Source organism: Coturnix japonica, chromosome 4 (assembly GCF_001577835.2).
Source record: "Coturnix japonica isolate 7356 chromosome 4, Coturnix japonica 2.1, whole genome shotgun sequence".
NCBI lineage: Eukaryota > Metazoa > Chordata > Aves > Galliformes > Phasianidae > Coturnix > Coturnix japonica.
The window spans coordinates 34,742,784-34,770,085 of NC_029519.1; the positions used below are offsets into that span (position 1 = coordinate 34,742,784).

The 27,302-nt window shown below is 39.8% G+C and overlaps 3 protein-coding genes across 7 annotated transcripts in view; 2 read left to right on the top strand and 1 right to left on the bottom strand.

The window, feature by feature from the left end:
* Nucleotides 1-10,056: 10,056 nt before the first annotated feature.
* UFSP2 (UFM1 specific peptidase 2) lies at nucleotides 10,057-17,238 on the top strand. Its single transcript, XM_015861396.2, has 12 exons — nucleotides 10,057-10,151; nucleotides 10,241-10,319; nucleotides 10,981-11,161; nucleotides 11,245-11,311; nucleotides 11,606-11,760; nucleotides 12,532-12,724; nucleotides 13,246-13,392; nucleotides 13,820-13,984; nucleotides 15,013-15,137; nucleotides 16,139-16,215; nucleotides 16,433-16,557; nucleotides 16,772-17,238. The coding sequence occupies exons 1-12, from the start codon at nucleotides 10,140-10,142 to the stop codon at nucleotides 16,856-16,858; spliced, it is 1,413 nt and encodes a 470-aa protein (XP_015716882.1). The 5' UTR covers nucleotides 10,057-10,139; the 3' UTR covers nucleotides 16,859-17,238.
* A 401-nt stretch (nucleotides 17,239-17,639) lies between these two features.
* Nucleotides 17,640-23,974, top strand: LRP2BP (LRP2 binding protein). 5 transcript variants are annotated; one of them, XM_015861397.2, is made up of 9 exons: nucleotides 17,640-17,989; nucleotides 18,542-18,633; nucleotides 18,968-19,150; nucleotides 19,724-19,866; nucleotides 19,949-20,054; nucleotides 20,376-20,599; nucleotides 21,285-21,450; nucleotides 22,585-22,672; nucleotides 22,754-23,974. In XM_015861397.2, exons 1-8 carry the CDS (start codon nucleotides 17,668-17,670, stop codon nucleotides 22,648-22,650), a joined length of 1,302 nt encoding a protein of 433 aa, XP_015716883.1. In that variant the 5' UTR covers nucleotides 17,640-17,667; the 3' UTR covers nucleotides 22,651-22,672; nucleotides 22,754-23,974. The 5 variants fall into 5 exon arrangements, with proteins under 5 accessions (XP_015716883.1, XP_032300446.1, XP_015716884.1 ...); XM_032444555.1 differs by having other exon boundaries at nucleotides 22,585-22,668; XM_015861398.2 differs by having other exon boundaries at nucleotides 19,037-19,150.
* Nucleotides 23,559-27,302, bottom strand: part of SNX25 (sorting nexin 25) — a 46,982-nt gene continuing 43,238 nt past the window's right edge. Inside the window, exons 15-19 of the mRNA XM_015861380.2 lie at nucleotides 27,028-27,145; nucleotides 25,936-26,002; nucleotides 25,162-25,343; nucleotides 24,668-24,768; nucleotides 23,559-24,185 (exon numbers count right to left, since the gene is read on the bottom strand). Coding sequence (XP_015716866.1) covers nucleotides 24,111-24,185; nucleotides 24,668-24,768; nucleotides 25,162-25,343; nucleotides 25,936-26,002; nucleotides 27,028-27,145 — 543 coding nt within the window. The 3' untranslated portion in view covers nucleotides 23,559-24,110. The remainder of the gene's footprint in view (nucleotides 24,186-24,667; nucleotides 24,769-25,161; nucleotides 25,344-25,935; nucleotides 26,003-27,027; nucleotides 27,146-27,302) is intronic.

Genomic DNA, 27,302 nt, shown 5'->3' on the forward strand with positions numbered 1-27,302 from the left:
CCTCACTGTGCTGACTCTAACAGTGAACTGTAGACTTCAAACAGCTCGTAGATGGACTTCTCTACATCTCAGCACCCATCATCATTAAATTCCCCCGCCCTCCCAAAAAGTGACTTTAGTTCATTTTATCACACAAAATTCAACAAACAAGATTGTATTGTTGACTGAGTCTAAGTTAATGAACTGATAAAATAATTCTATTTACTGTGTATTGATTGCTACAAAATTAAGTGCATGTTCTTCTTACAATAAACTCGCAGTCCACAGAATAATTAACCATACTGGCAAATAACATTCTACTGTGTTCCTGTGCCTTTTCCCTTTTCAACCCAAAAAAGCAACCATGGAATCACAGAATCATATAATGGCCTGGGTTGAAAAGGACCGAAATGATCATCTAGTTTCAACCCACCCCCCCCACACCTCGCCATATGCAGGGCTGCCAGCCACTTATATTGTTTTTTTAATTTATTATTTGTTCTTAATAGTGTCATTGCTGAGACAAGGTGACACCTAAAAATCAACAGTAAAATCATGTTTAAAAAAAGCTGTAAAAAAATGCATCAAAGGATTGGCTCAGTCTTGCAAGTAGGTTTAAATAAGGCTAAATTGATGTCAGTGTAGTCCCTAGGGACAGTAACGGTTTTCCATATAATTGAGGGCTTCCAACTCACTAGTGTTAAGAAAACAGAAGTATACTGCAGTATTTCTCTCAGAGGCATCGTCTTCAATTTTATGCATCTCTGTGAACACTTTTTAGAAATCTGATGTTTATGGAGATGGTATTACGTGTAAAGAACACAGTGACTTGCTACAAATGCTCATATTATTCACAAATTGTTATCATTTCACTCAGAAATTCAACTAAGTAGCGTCTGAAATAAATCAGTCTGCTATGTACTACTATATGACATGTGCCAGCTCATCAGGACCAAAGGACACTTGGGCTTCAGCCTCAAAACTGTGGCTCCTTGACTTGAGTTAGGATTCAGTAATTTTTTCATCTTACATTGCTGTTCCTAAAGTAATGACATCTGTAATTTTATATCCATGTTTATATGGTTATAGTCAGCAGAACTTTGCATTTATCATTATGCTTCATTGTGTGATGTTGAGAGATACTAAGTTAGAAGATAACTTGCCTCTAACTATGAAAATAAATGGTTAGCCTTTTGTTTCACTGAGTCAGAGGTCCAACCAATAAATAATTTGTCATTCACACTCAAAAACTGATTTCAATTTAAGCATTTAAGCTACTAATATAGAAAAAAAATAAAAAATAAAAATAAAATGGGCACCAGGAGCTATTGCAAGCAGTCACAGGTACAACACAGCACAAAGTCTCGCTTAACCTCCAAGCTTCACAGTAACGCTCAACATAATCCAGGGACAAACTGGACTGAGCCAGGGTCCACCAGTGCCTCAACACAAGCAGTTGCAGACACACAATCCTTTGCTTGCTGATATCACAGCATCTTGCTTGGTGACATCATTTGAGTCATCAAGTGCAACTACTAACACAGTACTGCCAGGTCTACCACTAAACCTGGCCTGTCCAGCCTGCAGCCCTGGACATCCATGAACGCAGCCCCGTAAGATCATAAACTTTTAACATGAGCTGCTGGCTCATGCTAAGCCTAATATCAACCAACACTCCCAGCTCTTTTTCTGCTGAGCTGCTCTCCAGCTGTTTATCTCCCTGCCTGAGCCTGTCTGGCATTACACCACCCCAGGAGCAGAACTCAGTATCTTTACTGAATTTTATGACAGCGCTCTGTTCTGTATAGAACCCTCTGCAAGACTTCTTGTCCCCCCAGGGAGTCAACAGCGCCTCTCAGTATTGTCAACAAACTTTCTGAGGATGTATTTCACTCCCTGAGGATGCTTACACAGCACACCCCTAAGTAAGGGATACTGGCTTAAGCTTACAGTATGAAGTATATTGTTTTTGACAGCTTGTAGTACATGTGGAGTAAGATTACTTTTTAATCCAAGGTAGTTTATGCCAGTAACAGAGTATTGTATTAGATATAGATCAGAGCATTTAGCACTTTACAAATCTGAACTCCAGCTTTCATACATCTTCCTCCCCAAAACATACATACAGATCTCATAGCTGCAAAGCCTTCCCTACAAGCCTTAAAAAGTTACCCACCTGTCACTCCTTAGGCAGGCATTCTGAATCACTAACCATTGCCCTAAAAACTACACCTTTTTTCTTAATTGCTGTCCATCAAGAAATGTTCAGCGTTTTTCTGCCCTTTAGAAAGTACACGCTGCACTGCCCTGTGAGGAGCATTAAATATCTCATATTTAGAGAGAGCAGCCAGGAGGAAAAGTTAATGCTTTGGTTTACTGAAGAGTCACCACAATCTGCCGCCACTGAACACTCACTTGTAGTTTAGGCTGATTTTGAGCTGCGAAAAAAATCTAGTGCTATAACAAACGCTACAGACAAATAATGAAGCAACAAAGTGAACATAAAATTAAGATTTTGGGGCTAAAACCCAAGAGGCTTAAACAAGCAGAACCTTGAAAATCAACACAAGAAGTAATGAAGAAAGATGGGACCTGAATGTTTGCATTAGCAAATCTCAGGAAAAAAAGAATCAGCTGTGTGAACTTACACTGCACGAACAAGAGTAGACAATTCCAAGTCAATGTTTCTGTTCAAGCCAAACTGAGTATGCTTTAGGGTAAAAGCACTGTGAAATAACTGGCTACAAATTGGTCTTTCAACCTCAAGAAAATCTTTTTCCTCAGCCTACCTCCTTTCTCAACCTCAGCTCCTGTGCACAGAGACTATAACCAATACGGATTGGTAAGAACAGAAAATAATCAGATCATTCTAACTCAAAACGCAAACCAATTTTGTTAAAAGAAAGATGTTATCTAACCAGAGGACAATATGGACCAAAGAAAGGAAGGCTAGGATGGTATCATCAAATAAATGTTCATATTATAATGGTACAAATAAATCCCATCCAGCCACTCAGACCCCTAAGTTTTAAGGAAGAAAAATATTTTCTTTCAAAATACTCCTCAAAGAAAGAAAAGTGCTCCATTTCTTTTAATGCTGAACTGCTTCCTTTATGTTCTTAGACATATTCAATATTTGTACAGAAAAAACCTAGGATCCTTAATATTGGATTAAGGAATTACGTGCAGCAGGATTTGCAGCCTTTTTCATTTTCTCACTCCTGTCACACCAGCATTTACTGAGTCGAAGTGAGCTGGAGGCAAGTTCAATTTCCATCTCTGCTCAGGGGAGTGATTAAATTCAGCTGATGCTGAGAAAGTCAGTGCAATGAATATGGCAAGTCTTGGCTGCCAAGCCTAGGAAGAAGGATTAGTACCAGGCATACAGCTACCAAAAGAAAATAACTGCAAAGAAAGCCATAAGCAGAGAAAACTATTAAACTCAATTATATATTTCAATACTGTAGAATATTCTAAGAGTAAAATTTTAGATTTGTTAAAGTAGGTTTCCAGCTTTATGGTTTGTGTGGGCCACACTGGGTGAAAAGGAATCGTCTTGGGCCATATCTGTGAAGGTTGCTCCAAAAGTAAAGCCTCCTATATGCTTCTGTGGAAACTACAAATGACACACAAAGCACAATAACACTAAATAGAGCAAATTATAAAACACTGTGCTCACACACTGTTCAGTCTACAGAGACGTTCAGCAAGTGTCAATGAATGTCATTGGGTGTAATTTTTTTTATGAATGTATGAATTCAATTTTGAGTTGGATTGTTTTTGAGAGAAATAAGCAGATCTTTTAGAAGTGAGGGCTCCTAACTTGAGTAAGCCTGGGGAGTAAACACAGGCCCAGAATTATCAAAAGAACTCTTGCTAAATGGAGATTTTGATTTCAAGTCAGTGGAAAAAAATAACGATGAATAATCTAATTAAGCTGAGTTACTCATTACAACTATGTCAAATACAACCATATTTTTCTGTTGATATTTATACATCTTGAATTGCACAGGATCACGTTTTTAAAATCAGCTCTGTTTGATAAATAAGCACCCACAGGAAGCATGTGGATTAATCCCCGCTTTAAAGAATGCTTTTCTACACAATTAATTTACCATTAGCCCTGAGCATCTGGGAACCTTGGAGCTGATATGCAAATGCCTTGACTTTAGCAAGGCCTGATGGATACTCCATTCTCCCAAGCGTGTCTGTTCTGCCATTTCCTTTGAAAAGCCACATACAGCAAAAGCTACCCCGTATTACCACTATCCCACATACCATGAACACTTCAATATCTGGGGATCTACCCATTCCATGTGCCAATTGGCTTGCACCAAATTCAGGCTTCTTTTGCCTAAAGATCACAGTCAAAATCATAACAACGGCCACCAGTAATTTATATATCCCACAGAAACTGTGATTAATAGCTTGTAGCAGAAAACTGTACATGAGGATACCAAGGAAATTGGCAGGCTTCAGACTACAGCTGTTCTTCATGGGCAGCAGCACACTGTTGCAGGCAATCAGCACAGCTCTTAGTCTGATATCCACATATGCTTCTCTGTGGAGGTGAAATCATTCCCACAAAGAATTTTTACCAGCAAAACTTTGCTATTGATTGGCTTACCTGCCTGAAGCAGTATTTATGAATCACAGTTTGATGTTATACTTTTAAGTTTTTCATTTAAGCAAATCTGCACAGAAGGGGGAACAGGAAAAAGAAAAAAAAGAAAAACAAGCAAAACAAAACATACAGTTTCCCTTTCAATATGGCCAATGCTAACACTGGCATCTTAACACTTGCTTGGATACCGGCATCCAAAAATAAATCCAATACACCCATAATCACAAACGCTGCAGTAAACCAATGACAGAAGTGAAAAAGCTCTTTGATTTTGACCTGTGAAATACAAAAAAAAAACAAACCCAAATAGCTCCCTAATAGACACAGCATTCCTAGCTGAGCTGCTTTCTATATGAAGTCAGAAGTACAACTTAGCAGAAATGTTACTACCTTCCCCTGCAATTCAACTTGCTCTCTACCCCAAACTGATTTTCATCTCTCCCCATTTTGCTTCTCATTTGTCTCTTAGCAGAAGGCATATAGATTACATATCAGAACTGTGCAAATCAAGTCATTTAAAGGAAACATATCTGCTCTCCCTAGGAGGTTGATTGAACAACTGGCCTCTGATAACACTCTTTCAGCATCAACATTTGTGATATTCAGTCAGCTAATAAGCAAACACTCCCACTAATGCACATTATAAGTGGGTGAAGCACAGAGCTTACAACTTTCATTTAGTTTTTTATTTGTTTTCAAATTACAGAATTCATTCACTCATAGATGAATCACCAAACATTTTCAAGTCTAGAACTACCGTCAATCTTCTACAGAGCTCTGCTTCTTTTAGGAGACTCAAGTCTTTCATATGAATAGAGCAGGAGACTTGTTGCCCTAGATACAGCTCTTTCACATACAGAAAATGGGCAGTACCCAATGCTGGGTACACACACAGATAGTGAATGCAGTGAAGTCAGGAATGGATAGGGTGGGCAAATATTCTAATTCACTACAAATCCAGACTTAAAACAACACAAACACCCACTAAAACAGAAGCTGCTATACGATACATGACAAGCAAACAGTCTCTAAAGTAACTAATTACTGTGTATTTATTGTTGAGTGTGCTAAATGGAAACTGAATACTACAAACAAATTGACCTGCAGTCCTTCAGTTTCAGGATTCATATGATTTGTTTACTATGCATTTGTTAAAGTATTTTCCATTCTATCCCCCAAAGATAGTAGCAGAAAAATCTTCCAAGAAAGAATTTTAAAAGCTCTTCTTGCAGGTGAAGATGAAAAATTTCCATCAGCTCAAGTATTTGATAAACAGAAGCTAATGAACAATTACTTAACATCATCACAAGTGTCAGAGGCCTAAAGTAATAGCGCTTCATTAACATGTGTGCCCTGAGTCATCTCCCAGACTGATGAATCACAAATAGCAGATTCCCTTCGTTGCCAAACTAGTCACTGAATTACATTCACAGTTCTGTTAAAAATATAGGAGTGATACGACATCTCCTGCTGTTAATTCAGATCAATTAACTGTGAAACGCAATTAAATGAGTCAGAATGGAGGTTTTTAACTGATGTTTACATTAGGATTTAATAAAATAATAGAGATTAGCAGATGCAGTGCTTACAGAGGAGTTGGGGTACTGTTTGAACAGCAATGTTTATATGTCTCAGGTGAGACATAAAATAACTGTAAGAAAACCAATGTTTCCCTCTCATTCTCAACTCTCATACACTTGCTGATTTAATAGATTTCATCACATCCAACTTAGATTATTCAGGTACTGGGTCTTTTGTTATTAATTATAACAGATCCATTATGTTCTCCCATCACTGAGCAATAACTGCTCCTAAATCCTATTACTTCACTTTACTGCCTGTTCACAGAAATAAATGTATTACTACAAGAAACTCACAATTTGGGATGTGCACACCTCTAACTGCTGAATTTTAGATGTAGTATTTTGTTTCTTCTGGCACACTATTAACCAAATCTGTTTGCCTCCCTTGACAGTTAATGAACTTTTGTGATCCCACAGTTTGTTGACACTTCTTAACCTTAAATGCTCATCTCCAAACACTTTTTCCCCCTCACTTTCAAAATTAGAACATACAGAGAAAGTTAGAAGGGGAGAAGATAGCATCAAGAAATACTGAAAGCTCCAGACACACAACTGGAGATTTTCAAGCAGCAAAAGCCTGAGGAGTTTTACAGATTGCGGTAACACTGGTTTGATTAAAAAATAGCTGAGAATAGCCTTATAATTACAATTGCATCCATTTAGAAAGTACCACCAATATTTTACTTCCTTTCATCATCTTTGTCAAAATAAATAAATAAAAAGCCTTTACAGTTACAAATGAGGTTCAGTTAAATGCAATACCTTCAAATAATGACACACTTATAAATATTTTTTTTGTGTTAAAATGTGTTTTTTTCTTTGTGCCATAGTCCTGGCAGCGATTACACTAGAATGAAAACTGGCCAGGTATCAGCTTTTCTTTTAACCCTAGAAATAAACATTATAAGTATCAAACTAGGGCAAAAGCTGGTTTGAGACATCATTGTGCTTGTTGTATCTGTGTGGAATAAAGACCTCTCCTCTAACCAAGCTCTTCCTAACAGGAAGTTCAGTGATAATATTTCCTTTTCCTGCCTCTATTATTCCCTTCCCTCTATTAGAATGTTTATTTTCTAAGTGCTTGATACATAGCACAGCATATATTCATGTAGCCCTTCTAGTCACTCAAAAGGAAAAAATGTCAGGCCTGGCTCTCAATTTTTTCATATTCCGCATAGTTTTCTAAAACACCACTGAAACATCATACCCTGTTTTATGCCACTGTGGCAGAACACAGAGTTAATAGCAGTAGGGAAAAAAATTATCAAATCCATTCTCTTCATAATGAGAAGGGCTGCAACACACACAGCAGGAGAAAAGCAAAACAGGAATGGAATGAAACGCCCTCAAAGCAACTGTACTCATTCTCACGTTAAGCTGAACAAAACCATTATATATAACAATTATAAGTTGAATGCGGTATCTAATATAAAAAATGTTTGTTTTATTGCTTTGCAGAAACGTAGCAAAAGTTGCAGGTCTGCAAAGTGAATTACACTAATAGAACATTGCTCTACATTTACAATTTCAACTGCATCTTAATTTAACATTAACAGAAACAAAACACCAAAGATTTTCAACACTGAACAAAACCTCTCTTCCTTCCCTCAGCCACCACCGCACCAGAACACCAGGAGCAAAGGAAGGAGAAAGACATCAACAACAATCCTTCAAACTTGAGAAAAGGCAGAGCAGAGGGGGATATTTCCAACAGCCCTTTTTCTCATTGTTTCAACAATACAGCCATCAGGATCCATATGGCTCAGCCCAACCAATCTGGTCATCTTCAGCATGAACCACAGGTTCAGCTAATGAGAACAGCTCGGAAACACTTGATTATGCACAGTTAGACTTTAAGGCAAGACATCATTTCAGCCAGACATTTGGATTTCTTCACATAACAGCCAACAAAAGCATAAGAGCAGAAGCTGAACAGGCCCACTTGAGCTTTGTGTCACAGCTGTAACTTGCTAGCAAGGGTCATCACTGCCTTTCATTTCACCCTAGCAATTATTACACCACACAGCCCATGAGTTCTGCAGCTGCTGTGATCTCGTAGGAAAAAGAAAAGCTCTGAGCACCAGGACAAAGTACATAGGCTGATAGAATGTAGTTAAAAGGTACAAACTGCCAATACCCTATTTGCCAGAAAACTCTGCTTTCCCTCGTAACAGCAAAAAACACAGCCCTCTGATGGCACTGAAAGAAATGACTCTTCAGTACCAATGGAAAATCTAATACAGTATAGAAACAGAACCTAGAAAACACTAATCGTGGTGCCCACTGCAAAATGCAGTTTTTAGTCGATCACATATTTCCCCAAAAATAGAGAAATACCATTATCTTCAATAACAGAAATCAAAGACGTTACAACACATTATCAACTAGCTATCAACTTCAACAACCTGCTTTTTCATAACAGAAACCCACACTAGGTTGCTATAATAACGTAACTCGAACAAGAGCTTTGCTTTCAATATAGGTTTAGCACTGCAGTCACCTGATGATAAAAGATTTTCTCCCACCCTGAAATTTCATTGGCCTATACCAATCTTCTTGCCACAGTAATTAAGGTAAATGCACCTATTGGGCATTTTTCCGTAACTCACAGTTATGTTCTGAACTCAGAGGATGCAAAATATGGAATTCACACCTTTGGATGCAAAGTTGTGCTTGGCTTTAACCACAGCAACTCTCTACTTCAGGTCAGGACTCAACTCAGTTTGTTTCTCAGCATATAAACTGGCTTAAGTGGACAAGCACTGACAAAGTAACAAAGGACCTACTCTTACTCTTGCTGAAGCTGGTAGTAAAACTGACTTTCAGGAACAAAAACCAGCATCAGATCTCTGAAACTTATTATTATTCTCTGCAAAGCACCGTATGCATTTCCCATCAGCCCCCTGCAGAACAATGATGGTCTCTCAGCTTCCTAATAATATCACCTCATAGAAAAGCATATCTGACTACCAGCAATAATTTAACTTCCGTGACCACCTGAGGAATACTGGCTGACTTTAAAATAGAACACGAAGGAGAGAAAAGAACCAAGCCATAGGGAAGAAGAACTGCAGCCAGACCAGCAATAATGACTCTATGATAGCCCTGTAACTAAAAACAACAAAGATAACGTCATGTTTTAAGGAGATTTTGTACAAATATCTATTCCTCTCAGCACAACATACATCTAAGATTTGCAGAATAATATTTGTTTCTGGATGCACAAGCAATTCCTTAGATATTTCAGAGAAAATTACAATTACTTGTAACCCGCATTTAATTCATAAATATGCTGTGGCAAAGTGCAGGTGCTCGTTTTTCTTTGCTGAAGGGGATTGAAAAGATGAAGCTCTTGCCCTCTCTCGAGCAGGTGCTTCACAGAACGGCACATGTATAAAATTAAGTGGTCTTTATACATTCTATAGACGTGAATTCCTAAACAAGAAATCAAGATTTTGCTCCAAATCAGAACTAAGGCCATCAAATAACAACGAATTCAGAAGCAATTGGCCAGTGCTGTCGCGCCCTCTGCAGTTGATGTGCACGTTCTGCAGCCACACCTGGTGACTGATTAACATATGGAAAGTCAGAAGTAGCATTTCTGTGATGTTATTTGCATTTCTGTGATGTTATTTTACTTTTTTGAATCACAGCAAATTCAGGCATTGATTTAATTCCTCTCAAGGCGCTGCCTGTTAAAGGATGTAGAAACGTTCTGCTGCTGCCGTTCAGAATCGGTCAGGTTCCTCAGGGGTACGTCTGGCATTTACTTCCATGGGCAGTGACAAAAAGTTGCAAGCCCTCCTCTGATCATTTTTTAGTGGTTATTTCTAATAAGCATCCAAAATAAACATCCCACCTCCTCCCCGCCTCCTACATTGGTACGGCCCTTCCTGCGGGGCGGACTGCGCGTGCGCACAGAGAAGCGGCCGGGCTCGGCCCCTGCTGCGGCGATGCCGGACGTGGTAAGTCCGGCTGTACCGTGGCGTTGGAAGTCAAGTTTATCCTGAGAGAAAGCGTGTTGGAATAATGACTGCTTTTTTTTCCTCCCTAGGTAATCCTGGAAGCGATGGATATACTCTTCAGAATAAGAGGCGGCTTGGATTTGGCATTTCAGCTAGCGACTACCGATGGTGCGTCTGTAAGGCTATCAGAGATTTTAAAAATGTATTAAATTGATTGTTTTCTGGGCATATTACTACATCATAGAATAACCTGAGTTGGAAGGGACCCCCCTAAAGGCCACGTGGCCCCACTCCATGCACTGAATGTGGACACCTAAAGCTCCATCAGGCTCTCAGAGCCCCTCCTGCCTGACCTTGGCTGTATCCAGGCACAAGTTTGGTTTGTTTTTTTCCCTAATAATTTAGCTTTTAAGGACTTTGAGTGTAGATTTGGCCACTACCGCCTTCTAAGTTAACAAGTTGAAGAAATACAATTGAGCATTACACACATTAAAAGCTTGCTGGGCCCATAACCCAGAGGCCAATGGATCAAAGCCATCCTCTCTGCTTTTCTGTCCACAGAAGCCTGAAGCTTTAGGCTCGGTTAAGAATTACTGATGGGAGAATCTATGACAGTGTAGGTTGTTACTGGAAGCCGAGGAAAACAGTATGCTTTTGTTGAGGCAGACCTGAGTGAAATCTTACTTTTTGTTCTCATAGTTATTTTTCTGATTATAATAACACTTGCATTTACGTTCATTAGCAAAACATCAATTAAAAAAGTTTGTCCGGCAGCCATCACAGAAATGAGAGAATCTTTAAACTGAATTTTATACTTTATGTGTTTCAGAAGCATCAGCAAAAAGCACATTAAAATACGTCTTCAGTGATCTTGCAAACAAGCTGTCCTCAGATGTCCTTGTATTAAGAATCTGCCACAGTTCAGTCTATGTGTGGCCCAACAATGGGATCAGCAGTGTTCCAGAGCTGACTGATGATTCTGCTTGTAAGGAGATAAAACAATTTATACAGTGAGTATATTTAAAAAGAAAAGATGATTTTATAATGGAATCATTGCATATTCTAGAAGTTGCTCTTTCTGTTGATACTTCAGCTTTGATCAAGATGATGAGACCCGACGAAAGCTTGGCAAAAAAAAGGATAAAAAGCTACAAGACACGGTACGTGACTCACCACACTAATAATTTCTGTCTGACCACCTATCACTTAGAAGTCATTAATCTGCCCTTCCTACCCTTACCTATGCAAAAGGACACATTTAAATAACTTATGAAAAAAAACCCTTAAGCTGTTAAGGTTCTGCATGAATGCAGATCAGTACATAGAAGTTTTAATCTTTAACCCAGTTATTTCATTACTGGACTTTACATCAAACTCTGTAGAGCTTTCCTTTTGTTCTCTTGGAGAATGGATTGCTGGAGATACACTGTTGGTGTCTTTATTCTGTGCAGCAGCAAGTAATCAATATTGACCTCATGTTAGAGATGACGTCTTCATTAGATGCTTTGGCTCCAGTCATCGAAAGAGAAAATAAGGAGCACCACTACATTAATATGACATTGCCAGTTGATGTTGTTGTAGCTGTTTCTCCAGAAGAAACGTGGGGAAAGTAAGTATTATCCTCAACTTGTAATTTTTTCCCCTAATTCATTTTCCACTTCATTTTTCTTGTAAAGGAAAGCTATCATTATTATGTATCAATGTAATAAACTAGCATGCAGTATTCTTGTGCTGAAATTTGTGTAAGCAATAACAATTCCTATAGACACTTCTTAAGTCTTAATAATCATGAGACAATCTTTTTGCTGCCTATAAAAATTCAGTTAATCAGTGTCTGGTAGATGGGATAACTGAGAGCCATTGCTTAGCAAGGAATTAAGAAAGGAAAACAATGTAAAGATCCTTGTCATTCTTACAAGCCAGTGTGTATAAAAGAGTACATCTGATAACTGTATTATCAAAATAACACTGAGGGATAGGTAGAGGTGGGAAATGCAGTCTTTGTATTCTTTCCTTGTTTTTCCCATAGGATTTGGTTCTGTTTGATGTATGAAGTGTGCGTACGTATGTGTGTATATATATACATCCACTCGAGACAGAGTCATACTTAACTTGCATGATAATGGTTGTGTTCCCACCAGCAGATTAGGGTGGGGTACCAGCACTTCAAAGGGCAGAATCACTAAAGATGCAGCCCCTCTGAACAGTGTTGTGCTTTGAGCAAAGCACACTGAAGTCTCATCCTTCTCTGTGGGAGTGGATTGAAGGAGTGAGAAGTTCAGAGAAGGTGCAAGTGTGCACAAGTACTGTTTAACTGAGAATTGAAAGTGATCTACCACCACTGCTCTGCTAGTTAAGTACTGTCCCTTATAATTCACAGGGTGCAAAATCTCCTGGTGAAAGCAATTCACAAGCAATTAACTGATATGGAAAGATGCATCATGAAATACATGAAGGGAACATCAATTGTGGTACCAGAACAGTTTCATTTCATGTTACCAGGAAAAAATCACCTTGTAACAATTTCATACCCTACAGGTATTTCAGATGATCAACTGGAAAGTTACAGAAAGGTAAAGTGTTTTCATTTAGCCAGTATACAACAAATACTGAGATAACCTGACGGTACATCTCTGGATGTAGTTAAAATCTAAGCTCTGCTTGCAACATAAAAATAGACTGAATCAGCTTGAACCATAAGCTCTGTATCTTTAATTTGTCATAGCATGCCATTTTTTGCATCTTCGATACTATTTAAGACTATAATTCACTGTATATATCTATACTACTACAGAGAAAAATATATAACTTGTTTGTGTTATAATGTATTTTATCACACTTTTATATTTGTTACTCATGATATCTTGAATGGGTCTGCAGAGGCAAGCAATGTGTAAGCAAAACCATGTGAAATAACAGGGGATGTGAACCTCCATCAGCTTCCTTAGAGGCAAGGTCTAGCACTAAACATACATGCTGGATATCAACCTAATGACATTCACTAAGCTGTTCTGTTAAGATTATAATTAATAATAGAGACAAAACCAATGTAATTTGAGTAGTACTCTTTACTTTTATTCTAATTGGCATGTAGGAATTGCATGGGTTGTTCAACCTGCCATGTGACAGACCGTATTTCAAGAGAGCAAATGCTTACCATTTTCCAGATGAACCATATAAAGATGGCTATCTCAGAAATCCACATGTACATCTTAATTCACCTGGTCCTGAGTCTGGTGTGGTAAGTTTCAATCAAGATGTAACTTCTTTAAAGGTGTTTTATTTCATTTGCAATTTGCCATTTAAAGAAGCAAATTCATTTCTGTACCTTTTTTGATAATCTATATGATGTTATTTAACCAGGTCTCCTAAGTGAAGTAGTTTCTCCACACAAAATAGCATTGTTTTAGTATATCATATTCCTCTATTCCCCCTCCTGCCCAAACTGCATTGTCTTATAAAATAACATACACAATTTTAGAAGATACCTCACATTTTTAGTATGTATTTTAAAAGTATCTCTAAAGCAACACAAGGAAATAAAACTATGAATAGAGATGTTTAGTATGCAAAAGAGGAGCAGTCATGTGTGAATAAAGTGACAGTCATATACACTTTATTTGATCTTAGCATGATCAGATTCACTTCCATTATCTGTCTCCGTGCAGGTTGCTTTAGTACATGGCATATATAGTTATCACCACTATATGCAAGATCGGATTGATGACAGCGGCTGGGGTTGCGCTTATCGGTCTCTGCAGACCATCTGTTCTTGGTTCAAGCAGCAAGGTTACACTGATGCACCTATACCAACACATAAAGAAATTCAACAGGTACAGAATGCTCATGCAAATCAATTCTTTTATACTTATTTGCTTACCTAGAAAAGTTTGTAAAGATTACTCTTAAATGGCAAATTGTTCAGCAACAGAAGGTGCAATAATGCCTTCTACTAGGATAGGAACACACTTATAAAGGTATGATCAGGATTTAGTTTAGAAAGCAATACAGGAAAAAAGCAACTTACCTCCCTCCAAAGGCTGACAGAATCTCAAGAAGAACATAATGACCAAATAGAGATACTGCTCTTGTGGCTGATAACCCTTAAATGATTGTGAGGAGGGGTGGACCCAGGGTCTGCCTCAGGTTGCTCAGGTGCTCCCTGGATTAGCCACACCTCCACACCTGGTGCTTAATCACTGGTTCAGGCTGGGACCTAACGATTCCCATACACAGATTAAGACATTTGAGACTTCACATTTCTTTCTCCAAATGTTTGTGTACAAATAAGCTTCATTAAAATAGTTTTCAAAGTATTTCCTTGGATTAATGTTCTGCCAGAAGCTCTGTTTATAATGTTTTCACTATTTTTGCCAAATAAAAGAGAACAAAGGATGCAATCTGTCATATAAAATCAGTTTTAAAACAGACTTCTGTTGGCTGTGATTGCTGATTTGGTTCCCAGATGCTATGCATTGATTTATTTTGGGGGACTCTTTCTCAGGCTCCTGTTTTATGGATCCCTTTCTTAGGTGCCTTGAATCCAGGCACTTCAGTCTGTGAAGTGGCTTCTCCAGTGCAAATGGCATGCTCCAATATTACACAGCACAGCATCTCAGACTGAAGTCTGAGCCCAGCTCCATGTTCTCTTCTTACTGGCACTGTTGTATCACCATCCAAGTGACATTCCCAAAACTAAACCACAGTGAATGAATTCAATAACCATCTGTTTGCTTTTGACTGGCAAGGTCATAACATCTGTATTTATACACCTATTTCTTTCACGTAAAAAAAGAATGGTGGAATAATCTACACTACGTTGTTGAGTTTTGTTTTACTTCTTTGTGTTAACGTTGCAAAGGCCCTGGTTGATGCCGGAGACAAACCTGCAGCATTTGTTGGGTCACGGCAATGGATTGGCTCAATCGAGGTGCAGCTTGTCTTGAATCAACTCTTTGGAATAACATCAAAAATATTATTTGTCAGGTAAGAATCCATATATTTTCAGTACTTTGGTAATTATGGAAGACATTTTCCTTAAATTGTTTAACTGTCTGCATTAGCTGATGTGCAAAAATTCAGCCTGTTTCCCTTCCATCTGCACACAGTTTTTGGAACAACAGGAACACAGTCCGTCAATCACGAGGCACGCACTGACAGTAAATTATTACCCCATCCAAGTGCAGGATTGAGGCACATTGCAGAGCAGCCTGGAAATTGTGCCCCCTCCCTGGATCTGTGTGACATTAACACAAGGGATTTATTTCCCTTCTGACAATCTGACACTTTTATGTGCAATAAAGAACCCTATGAATACATTTAGGAGAAAAAGAATGACATTCAGTATTTACTGGCAATAAAATGACTGGATTTCTACCACTTGGACAGCAGTAAGCAGAACAAATCTCTGAGCACTCTGTGATAAATGAAATAATGGAATAGAGAATGCACACTAACCCAGCCTGTATGAAAATTCTATTCAAAACTGTTCTGCTGCCAGGGAGCACCAATGTTTTACAGGATTGTGAAATGCCAGCCTTGCTAGCATGCTGAGGAGACTTGTCATGCTATCCACTGCCATTGACCAGATCAGAAAGGCTGCATTTTTCTCTCAGACTTACTTTCAACTAGCACCTGTAACTCTTTCTTTATGCAAACAGAGCTTCACAGACAGTCTGGTGCTTTTTTTTATCTCTTGAAGGGAGCCATTGGGGTTTACTGGCTGTCCCCACTATGAGAGGCAAACAGCAGAAGCATGGTAGAACCTGAGCAACTCCAGGTGCTTCAGTGGCAGTGAGGCTTACAGTGAATTCAGTAGCCCAGACAGAATCCCTTCAGTTGCATAAAGAATGTTTTTTTCAGATTGTCCCAAGAGATTAACACAGAAAAAATCTAAATTCTACCTGTGCAGTTAATGAATGTGATGGATAATTTAAAATACTAAGCCTTGTGGGGATGACAGATCTCGCATTCTATTTCTTACCTAGCCAGGGTTCGGAACTCGCTTTGCAGGGAAGAGAACTTGCTAATCATTTCAAGACTGAAGGAACTCCAGTTATGATCGGTGAGTACTTGAGTGTGGAAGAATGCCAGTCAGTGTTTGTGGCCTTCCTCTGCTGAACTTCATTTCAATTAGTACTGATTCAGTTTACAAGAGATGGTCAAAACCCTCAGTGAATTAAAATTATGCTCTTCTCAAGGGAGCCTAGAAAACCACACAATTTAGTTTTGGACAGTCTTGGTGAAAAAAAAGTTAACGATTTGTTTTCCTCCTGTGTTAGGTGGAGGTGTTTTGGCTCACACAATACTGGGAGTGGCATGGAATGAGACTACAGGGCACATAAAATATCTGATTCTGGACCCACATTACACTGGAGGAGAAGACCTGCATGTTATTTTGGAAAAGGTGAGACTTCGTGTGTATCTGTGAATGCAAATATGTAATTAAATAATGTGTGGTCAACTAGGAATTGGTCATTCTGTGTGTCACTGCATTCTAGAGATACTTGAAAATCATTCATACAGATTAGAATTAGTAAGATGGATCTTCATTTAACAATGGATGTGAAAAACGGAACTCATAGCAGATTTAAATGATGTCTTTTCTTCTTCCTGGCCAGGGCTGGTGTGGTTGGAAGGGCCCGGACTTCTGGAGCAAGGATGCCTATTATAACCTGTGCCTACCTCAGCGACCAACAACTATTTAAATCCCAATCTTATGCAAGAACATGCTTAGCCAGTGTACTAGCAGGCCTAGAAGTAACTGTCTTGTTAGCTAGCAGACTAATAGATAGACTGATCAAAACCCGGTGGAAATAGAAATGATACATACCTGATTTAAATCAAGATTTGTTGTTTGGTTTTTTTTTTAATGAAATCTCAAAGAATAAGAGAGTTATCTGCTGTGAACTGCATTTTTTTTTAATCAATTATTAACTAACTGCTACTCTTTCCTTCCTTTTGGCTAAGATAACTTTGTTTATATAACAATTTTATTATGCTTAAAAGCTCTAGAAGTTAAATGTCTGAGCCTTTTATTTAATGAAATTCTTTCCTGCTGAAAATAAAAGGGACTCTTACCATTCAGGTTCTGTAGAGCCAGGTAGATTTCACAGTACAAGTCTATTCAAAGCCATCATGCACTGCTGTCACTGCTGATAATGGTATTTTGGGTGATGGTTAAGGAAAAAAAAATAATCTGTATGGACTGAATTTTAACTTTTGTTCCCAGTTACACAGAAAGGGTGTGAGGGACTAAATTATCCTATGCTTATTTATTTATAGCTGTATGAATACAAATACTGTAGGAAAAAGCCAAACAGCCATCTTCTGTAAGAAGTGAAAATAAATGAGTTTTCCTCCTCCTCAGAAGGAGCCAATGTGACAGCGTACATCAAGCCATTGTGTTCATTGTCCAGTCAACTTGTCGGCCTTTGGATTCCCACTAACTTGACTGGGATTACAAGGCATTTCTTTTGTCAGCCAGGAGACCCAGACCTGACATATGGACAAATAAATGTTCTACGTCTGCTGTGATCAGAGCATCAGAATATGTTTGTGGTACAAGAAAACTGCCCTCTTTGTCAGCTCCTCCATCTGGGTGTCACTGAGAATACCTTACCATGGAAAAAAAACATGGGGAGCCTTCTGTGTGCCATTCTATACAGCACTCATTTGGAGCAGCACCATAACTTTCAGTGTATACGTATCTGCTTCCAACTTATGCAACACCAGATTTATTTACGGAACTGCTGAAATGGTGTGCAAGGAGAACCTGGCATTGCAGACTGCTAGCTTTTATCGCTGTACGAACAGACGTTCTCCAATGGAGCCTGAAGGTACCATCCAGCCCCTCCCTCGTTCCAACGCCGTGCCACGAGCAGCACCGAGCGCCCCGCCTTCCCCCTCTCGGCGGCCGGGGCGGGCGGTAACGGCGCTCGGGGCGGGGCGGGCCGCCATGGAAGTGCAGAGCGAGGCCCTGCCCCACGCCGCGGGCAGGGGGGCCGCCTGCCTGCTGGGTACGGGCTCGGGGGGCTCCTTCATGGAAGGGCTGGCACGGCTGTGTCTTCCAGGGCCCTTCCTCCGTGTTGTTTCCGCCTCTGGCAGTGCGGCCCTCATGCAGGCGCCTGCACCTGCGGCGCTGCGCAGCGCTCCTTTTCATCTTGCCCCGACCTTGGAGGTGTTCATGGCCAGGTTGGATGGGGCCCTGGGCAACTTGATCTAGTAATTGTGGAAGTTTGGTGGCCCTGCCAGGCAGGGGGGTTGGAGCTTCATGATCCTTGAGGTCCCTTCCAACCCAGATCATTCTGTGATTCTGTGATGCCTTTTGTTTTCTTTGCTTACTGTTTCCTTCTTTTGGGAACAAACCAACGTGTCTTATCTCTGCGCAGAGGACAACAGCCACGCTGCCTTGCTGGAGAGGAGAGCAGAAGATGGAGATCCCTGGGCGTGTTTTCTACAAGGACAGCAGTACTATGAAGAGGTTGGGGTTTTCCTTTTTAAAAGTAGCTACGAGCAAACTCCATTCAGTTTTGGTGCTAAACGACACCTTAAAAAGCAACAGGAGATGCTTGTGCCGGTGCACTGCTGCTCTGAGGTGATGAGATGGATTGCAGAACCCTTGTCCTGCATGCACCTGTTTCTCCTTCACTTGCATACCAATATTTGGGTGGTTTTCTGTACGTATACCTGAAAACACTGAACCCTTAGTTGGAAGTCCCAAGTGTTTCCACCATTTCCAGTGTTGTTGCAGTTGGTAACTCACTCTCTTTCCATTTTCTGCCAGGTCACGTTTTGTTTTGTTCTTTTTTTGCTAGCAAAATGCTCGTTTCGCTATACACCAAATACTCCTCATTTGGTGCACTCTCTTCATCCTTCTTTCCCAGGGGAGGTATGAAGAAGCATTAATACAGTTTGAAAAGATCAAGGATACGGATTTTCAGGCGCTGTATCAGCTTGGTGTAATGCACTACGATGGACTAGGCACTGATAAGGACCCCGTGAGTAACGGAGCTGTATTTTTTACTTTTCTTATAATCGTGATTTTTAATTACTAAGAGCTTCTTTGTAAACTTGATCATTTAAGATCAATAAGTGACTGGTTTAGAAGGTACGGATGCTCACAAAGTATCATCAATGGAGGCATCGGGGCTGAAGAAATCCTCAAAACCAAGCACACCAAAACAGGCGTTCTGGAAGTAAAGGCAAGAGAGATGAAGTTACAAGGTGTCCAAGTAAAGGCATAGATTCATAGTCGTACAATAGCTTAGGTTGGTTAAAAGGGATCCCAAGGATCACCAAGCTGCAAACCCCCTGACACAGGCAGGGACACCGACTTCCATGTCTGGTACCAGACCAGGCTGCACAGGGCACCATCCAACCTGGCTTTGAACATCCAGTAATTACTGTGGGTGCACTGGGAAATAAAGATTAATGTATATTATAGAACAATAGCCATTTAGAAGCAGCATTTGTTCCAATAGTTACCAGACGGTTCCGCACAGTGCACTGACCACACTTTTAAAGGGAGGTTTTGCAGTCAAAATGTAATGATTATAACACCTCAATTGTAGGAAAAAGGAGTGGAATACATGAAGAAAATACTCAACTCTGATTCCCCAGAAGCGAGACATTTGAGGTTTGCGGCTGCATACAATCTTGGCAGAGCGCATTATGAAGGGTATGGCGCTCAGTGTTCAACCGAAGAGGCTGAAAGGTGATTGCTGACAGTGATTGTCCCGATGAGCTGAAGATGCTGAGATGCTGCTGTTGAACTTCCTTTGTTTCTATTTTCCCAGGTTGTGGCTTATTGCTGCAGACCATGGGAATCCAGAAGCCAGCGTAAAGGCCCAGAGTACTTTAGGGATGCTTTATTCCATGCCAGATCTAAGAGATCTGAAGAAGGTAAAGCTCACTCGCACCCTGTATATATTTCATGAGTCCCAACTAATTTTGGGTTTCACAGAAAGGTTGTGGTGGTTTATTTGACCCTTTAAAACTGTGTAATCTAAGTAATCCTAGACATTATCATTCATTTAAGCCCATATGAGGAGATGGTCCTGCTATAAGCACTTTTTACTGACTGGTTGATGTAACGGGTTTGAATGAAACGGTACGCAAGACAGCCAGCTAAAGTGAATAATACATCATCATATCAAAAGTTAATTAAATAATGCAAATCAGTTGTTGAGATAAACAGGAAACAATGTTGTGCCTCTTGCTTAGGCCTTCTTCTGGCACTCAGAAGCATGTGGCAACGGAAACCTGGAATCACAGGGTGCGCTTGGTGTTATGTATCTCTATGGACAAGGTATACGTCGCAACACTAAGGCTGCTCTGGAGTGCTTGAAAGCAGCAGCAGAAAGAGGAAATGTCTATGCTCAAGGCCACCTTGTGGAATATTATTACAATAGAAAATTCTTCTCAACAGCTGTTGCCATAGCCAAAAGGTCAGTTAATTTTGGTTCATTTCTTATTATATTCATAAAAGGCAATCAGCCTTACCTAAATGAAAGTGATTAAGTTCATAAACTTGTCTTCTCAAGATCAAGAGATTTGCAAGACCTCATTCTTAAAGGGAGAATAGCAGACCACTACCAAAATTAAGTCAGTAGGGTTCTGAGTTATTTGGTATAGATGAATTTCTCTTCCTGTTGCTGTGAAGCAAACCAGTCTTGAATTACAATCTCAGGTAGAGCCCTGTTTTCCGGTCTCCTTGTCCACAGTCTGGGCTGAGCTCCTATTTTAAACCCCTAGAGGTGTTCTGCTCTCCACAACCTCTATTTTCATGTCATCTCTGCCCACTATCTTCTGCCTTGTTAGTGGTTGGGACCCCACAGTAACCCCCCTAAGCAACACAGCCTGGGATGAGACCTAGAGGTAGCTGCTGCAGGTGGTGCCACACCACTGTGCTTTAGCTTTGCATCACTTGCTGCTCATTGGGATGCATACTGTATATGCATTTTCTGAGCCTGAAGCACGAATTAGTCATCACCAGCATGCAAGTAGCTTCTGTAAACACCTGACCCCTGCATATGCCGCTGTATAGCAGCAGCTCTGGTAATTCAGTGGTAGTTCAGCAGTGAGTGGCCCACAATAGCATTATCTAACCTAATGCTGTGAATTCTACAACAGGACTACAGAAAATGACAACGTTGAGATGCTAGCAACGCTGACTGATTGTCTCCCCGCATATATAGCCAAAGGGATTGCTATGGCTGCTTTCTACTTGGCTAGGTGCCTCCATCTCGGCCGAGGCATAGAGAAAGATGAAGCTGCTGCTAAAAAATACTATTCTAAGGTAAGCTGGTCAGGTGCAGGAATGGGCTGCCCAGGGAGGTGGTGGAGTTACCATCCCTGGAGGTGTACAAGGAAGTGTTGTACTGAGGAATGTGACTTAGTGGGAAATATTGGTGCCAATTGGACTGGATGATGGGAGAGGTCTTTTCCAACCTTGGTGATTCTATGACTCTAAAGCCTTGCAGCCAAATTTATATCTCCTGAGACTGAGTGATGCCTTGGATGTGTGTCTTTAAACTCACTGTTTTGTTTTACAAAAGGCTCTAGCTTAAATAATATTCTTTAAAAACTCTGCAAGAAAACAAAGAGTAATAAAATTGTACTGAAAACTACTGAAGAGCCTTGAAGGATACAGTCTGCCCACTTGCCTCAGCAAACAATTCATAATGACAAATAAAACATTCCATGGAAGTCAGCAAAAAGCTTAGTAAGGTGGAGGATGGAACTCCCCAAATTACTCAAGTAATTGTACCATTTTTATTATATTCTTATTGATTGAGGAGTTACTAACACTTGTGCATAGGGGGAAAAATCAGATTGTATTTTCTAAATAAGTGCTAATGTTGAAGGAAGATTTACTGCCTGAGGAAAAAGACTAATAATGGCTTCTGAAAACTAAATTACATTAGTGATGCCTGTAAGTAAAGGCAAGACGATTGTGCTAACTGCAGGGAGTGCAGAAGCGTGGTTGCAGTCCTGCTAAAACGCTCTGATTTCTGCATACAGAGATCATTTGCTTCTGCAAGTAAAACACGTCAGGGCCCAGCTGGGTGCGCAGTCCAAATAAATGGAGAGTTATCTATGCAAATATTAAGCTAGCAGCTGGCAATTTCTGTGACTCCTTACTCAGGGCAGCCACTGATAGAAAAGGCTTAGCAGAACTTGCAAGCAATTGGCTGAATTTAGCATTTAAAAGATTTTAGTTGTGAAAAGCCTTTGAGAGGATAAGTAGAGGTCAGAAAAGAAACACAAGGTTGGCTGTTGTGAACACTTTTGCCAGTAGTCCTAGATAAGAAGATGCTGGAAAAGTACATCAGGATTCCACTAAAAAATGGCATCCTTACTGGTGTTGTATTGGCAGCGTACAATTTTGTTTTGGCCACAAGCTAGTTCTCCATGTTCCTTGTTTTCAAAGGCGTGCCTTCTGGATCCTGCTGTTGCTGCTGATCTTGAACTGAAAGCTAATCTTGGAAGAATTTAAGTGTTTCCTTCAGTTCTGGCAGGTATTACACACACTTCCTACAATAAGTCACCTTACAGTTTGAACCATGCCAATTTTTACTACTAGTGAATTCTACTTACAGAACCACAGAAGAAAAGACATCGGTGTGGAAGCATGTCTCTAGGCCACACGAGGCCCATTTCTTCTATCCTTCTTCATAATGTGATTACGCTACCTCTGTATTAGAAACAGCTGGAAGACCTTTTGGTTAGGACTGCATATGTCTGAATATGTTACAGTGAATCTTTCATCATACGACACCACTGGGAAGTTTACTGATGGCTGTGGTAAGCCTGCACACTTCTAAATACCTGCTTACTTGTTAAGCGTGGTACATGTGGGAAAGCTTCCTAGGGCTGTGCTGTCACTTGAGAACTGTTCAGCTCTGTCGCAAAAGGAGGTGAGATGTTAATAAGAACACTGATTTCACTGCAGCAGATGGGTTACACTGAATTTGAAATAAAGTAGTGAATGGCACCCAGAGCTTTTTGATGTTTAATTACTTAGATGGGCTTTAAGACCATATTTACACTTTTTTTTTTCCACATAAATTTAAAAAAACAAAAACACTGAAGACGTTTCTTTTTTCCTTCCTTTGTATAAAATAAAGATTTGAAGGTTGTCTGAAACCGAGTAAAACAGCCCTGAGTAATATCAGGGAAGCTATTGGAATAGTGTAATTATTATCTACTTAGTCATTCACAGAAGCAGTTTGTAAGCACTACCCGCTGACCTCACGTTTAGCACAGGCATTCTGGTTGGAGATATCAGTTTAAAATACGTATTTCAGACACAGACTTCAGTAAGTCTAAAACATAAGTATTCCTTATGAAACGGGCACTGTCAGACTCATTCAGTAGTGGTTAATACAGCCTAATCATTGAGTATTTAAATTGAATTTTCTTATTTATTGCTTACAAGTGCTTCAAACTACAGGAAATCTTTGGTAAAAACAAAATTGATAAAATCATCACAATAGCTTTACATGTAATATTGCACAACAAGGCTTTTTCAATGCACGAGAAAAAAGGAATGCTCAGATCCTCAGCGAGGAGATTAGAACTGTACAACATTCATTAGTTTACCACTATAAGCAAAACTTCTTTTCATAAATGTTTAAAATAGCTTCTGGTTTCTTTGAGCTTATATGAACATTTATTTTTTCAATCTATATTTCAAACAGAAGAGTAGTCAAATAGAACAGTTTAAATAAAAATTGGCAACTATACAACATTGTTTTGTCTACCCTACTACAGCATCAGATCTTTTCAAGTATGTTTACTTCACAAAAAAAAAAAAAAAAGAAGTCTCAAGAGGAAAAAGAAAAACCCTAAAAATAATCATAGTCCGCAGCCCTCTATGGAAAAGAGGAAAATAAGTTTAATGTCTATTATTGGACATAGACATTTCTCTAGTGGTCCACTTGTGCAGATTCAAACCTAAGTGGCATTAAGCTGCTCTAAATGAGCTCGTAGCTCAGGACACAGTTCAGTTAGCAGCAGTTCCAGCAAAACCTGAAAAACAGAGAAGATATAAGGTGAACACTGATGCCAAATTAGCATTCCTTTTAACCTTTCTGATATATACAGAACATCACAGGTAAGAGCAGCACAAAAGATCCTTCTGCTCATGTTTCATGTAACTGCTGTTCCGAAAGCCTCAAATTCTCCAAGCAATGCACTGAGTGTTTGCTTCTTCTCAGCTGTAACAAATCAGTGCATACCTTATCAAGTTGAGTAACTTGGATGGTATGGAGACTCTTGTAGACAAAAGCAATACCATATTTTAAACAGCTTTTTGTTACTTAAAATGATTCAAATGATGAAATAAGAATGTTTTTTTCTGACTTTGTTCAAGAACAAAAGAGTTACTTGCAGAGATTAGTATCATACTACTGCTACATGTGCAAAACCACACGCCCTGGGCTTCAATTCCGAGTGTATCTCAGCAATTAAGAAGGTTCTACAATTAAAAGCCCACTTTTCTGGTTACTCACATAGAGTAGATGCTTGTTGGCCTTTCTTTCTTGCAGCGCATTGAACACTTTCACTACACCATGGCGGGCATTTTGCTGTCCAACGAGGCTCTGCAGAGTATCTGCAACAAACATGACTTCAGCGTACAGCTTCACTCCTGCTAGCTAGTGTCCAACCAACACTACTACCCCAAAACACATAAGGCTGGAAAATGAAATGCTGCCCTTCATGGTAGATAGTTAGATGCATAGATGCCATCTGCCAACCTTATAAAAGCACGCAGGTAACTCAAGTCACTGGTTGGGAAGGTACCCTTCACTTTCAAGTCAGCTGAGTTAAGTAATAATTTATGCATCTTGGTGACAATTTTTTTTTAAGTGTTAATGCAATATGTGGTCATTACACATTTGTGTCTAATGACTAAAAATCTAAAATACAGCAGAACAGGATTTGATTAACCGGTTTCCTTACTGGTTATTGGATCTGGGATTAAGCAGAATGGAGGTGTTCTCACCTGGAATGTTTTCAAGTAGTTTTTGCTGTGCTCGCTGTTTGGTCTCCTGCCTTTGTTCATCGCTCTTGGCAGTCGGTGGCGGGGCTAACTTTCCATTTGGCCAAAAAGCATCTCGAAACACACCAATATAGTAAACAAGCATCGCTTCACTGAACATCCAATGTACAGTGTCACGGATTTGCCTGTAAAAAAGCATGAAAGTGAGTGCATCACATCTTATCCAAATCTGCTTTTTTTCCCCCCGCACTAAAAACAGTGGAAGCAACACTAATCTTCATGTAACTACCTCAATTTACAGGCACTAATTCCAATAGCATTCAGCACACTGTACTGACCAGCAGTGCTCTACAATGGAGATCAGTACAGATAATCTGACTGAGGCATACAGAAGGCTGCTCTCTAGTGCAGCCTGCAAATACATATTCCACAAAGAGCTACTGAGAGACAGGTCATTCAGAAAAACAGGACTCATCACATACACAAGGCTGCTTCACTGAAAAGTCAAGTCTCTTAGGGTTCCCCTGTCTCTTTGTTTCTTTCAAAAGTAAATCCCTGCATAGCGGAAAAAGTCCTGCATAAATGAGCTGAAAGATAATCCACATAATGTGGCTTCTCTGCTTCATCCTAACTGTAAACTGAGCCATGGAAAACAAATGTGGATTATCATACACAACAGAGCATCCAGATTATTATTATTGTTACTCTCAACAATTCTGCTCAGTCTTTTCCCTGTGGAACAACGTTGCAGGTTCAGTTCAAGTAACAGGCACTTACTTGTTGATGGTTCTTCCAAAAGTGACTTGTACTAGTGCAATTAATGTTTTTCTCACCCACTTAAACACTGGAATGATGAAAAAGGACAGGAAAAAAAGGTCACAGAGTTACCAACATTACAGAACCCATAATCACATCCCCATTAAAAGCCCAAACCAAAAGCCCCGCCCCTGTGTTAAATGTCACTTAAGGTACAAGAGTCTGTTTTTCCTTGACTGTTCTCTCTGTACTGTTTGCTATACAGTTTCTAAGTTCTGCAGATGACAGAAACACACCTGCATCATGCATTTGCCATTGATACTGGAAGCTGTAATGTTCCAAAATATTTAAGTGTACTGAATCATGAGACTGCCCAACCACTTTTTATGCTAGAAGGAAGACTTTCTGTATCCTACAACTACAATGCTGTATATGTAGCAGCAGCACTGCAATTCCAAAAGCATTCTCACTCACACAGTCAACCTTCCACTGCCAAAGGAACAAATGCGAGTGCTTCCTATTAATTAACGGCTAATACTTCTTTCATGCTGTTCACCATCATCAGAAGAAAAGCCTATATTTGGAATCTACATCTGTCATTTTTGGAAGGGGCTGCATTTTGTAATAATTACCCTGTACCTAATTTTATAGTGTTAATTTTATAGCATTGAATGTGGCTCCACATTCCAATAGAACAAAAATTAGTTTTCTTCACTCAGTTACATAAAGGAGGAAAAAAACCGGTACCAAAAGGTGCCGCAGCGATAGCATCTTTTCCATTACACAAACTGAAGATATACATGACTATAGGACTGAAATGCATCCATAATGCACTTGAAACGGACATTAAGACCACATTGCTTCACTGGTGGTACAGTGGAAAAGTATATTCTCTCCCTTGCCAGTGGCATTTTTACAGCAATGTTACACTGTAATAGAGCTTTCATTCCAAAGTTTAAGAGTTAGGAACTATTGCAAAACAGCTCCTTGCCAGATTAGTTGCCTACAGAGCTTGCACAAATACTTTTTGAAACAGAAAAATGTGAATTAAAAAGCGCCCCAGATTTCTTGGCCGACAGGTTCCACAAGCAAATAAGCAGGTTTACAGCTTACTTCCTCGCAGCTCAAAAATCTCCCCAATCAGCATGAAACACGGCTCAGCAATAGAGTCCCTTTTTCCATCCACCTCTTCCCCATAGTCCGACAGGTCACTGTCCTCTTCCGTTTCTTCCTAAGAACAGAGGGACAATGCAGACACAGCATGACATTTCCTCAATACTGCTGATTTTCCTGCCTGCACATGGGAATGGAACTGGATGATATTCAAGGTCCCTTCCAACCCTCATATGATTTTACAGTCCTATCCTACAATGCCTCTGCTGTACATC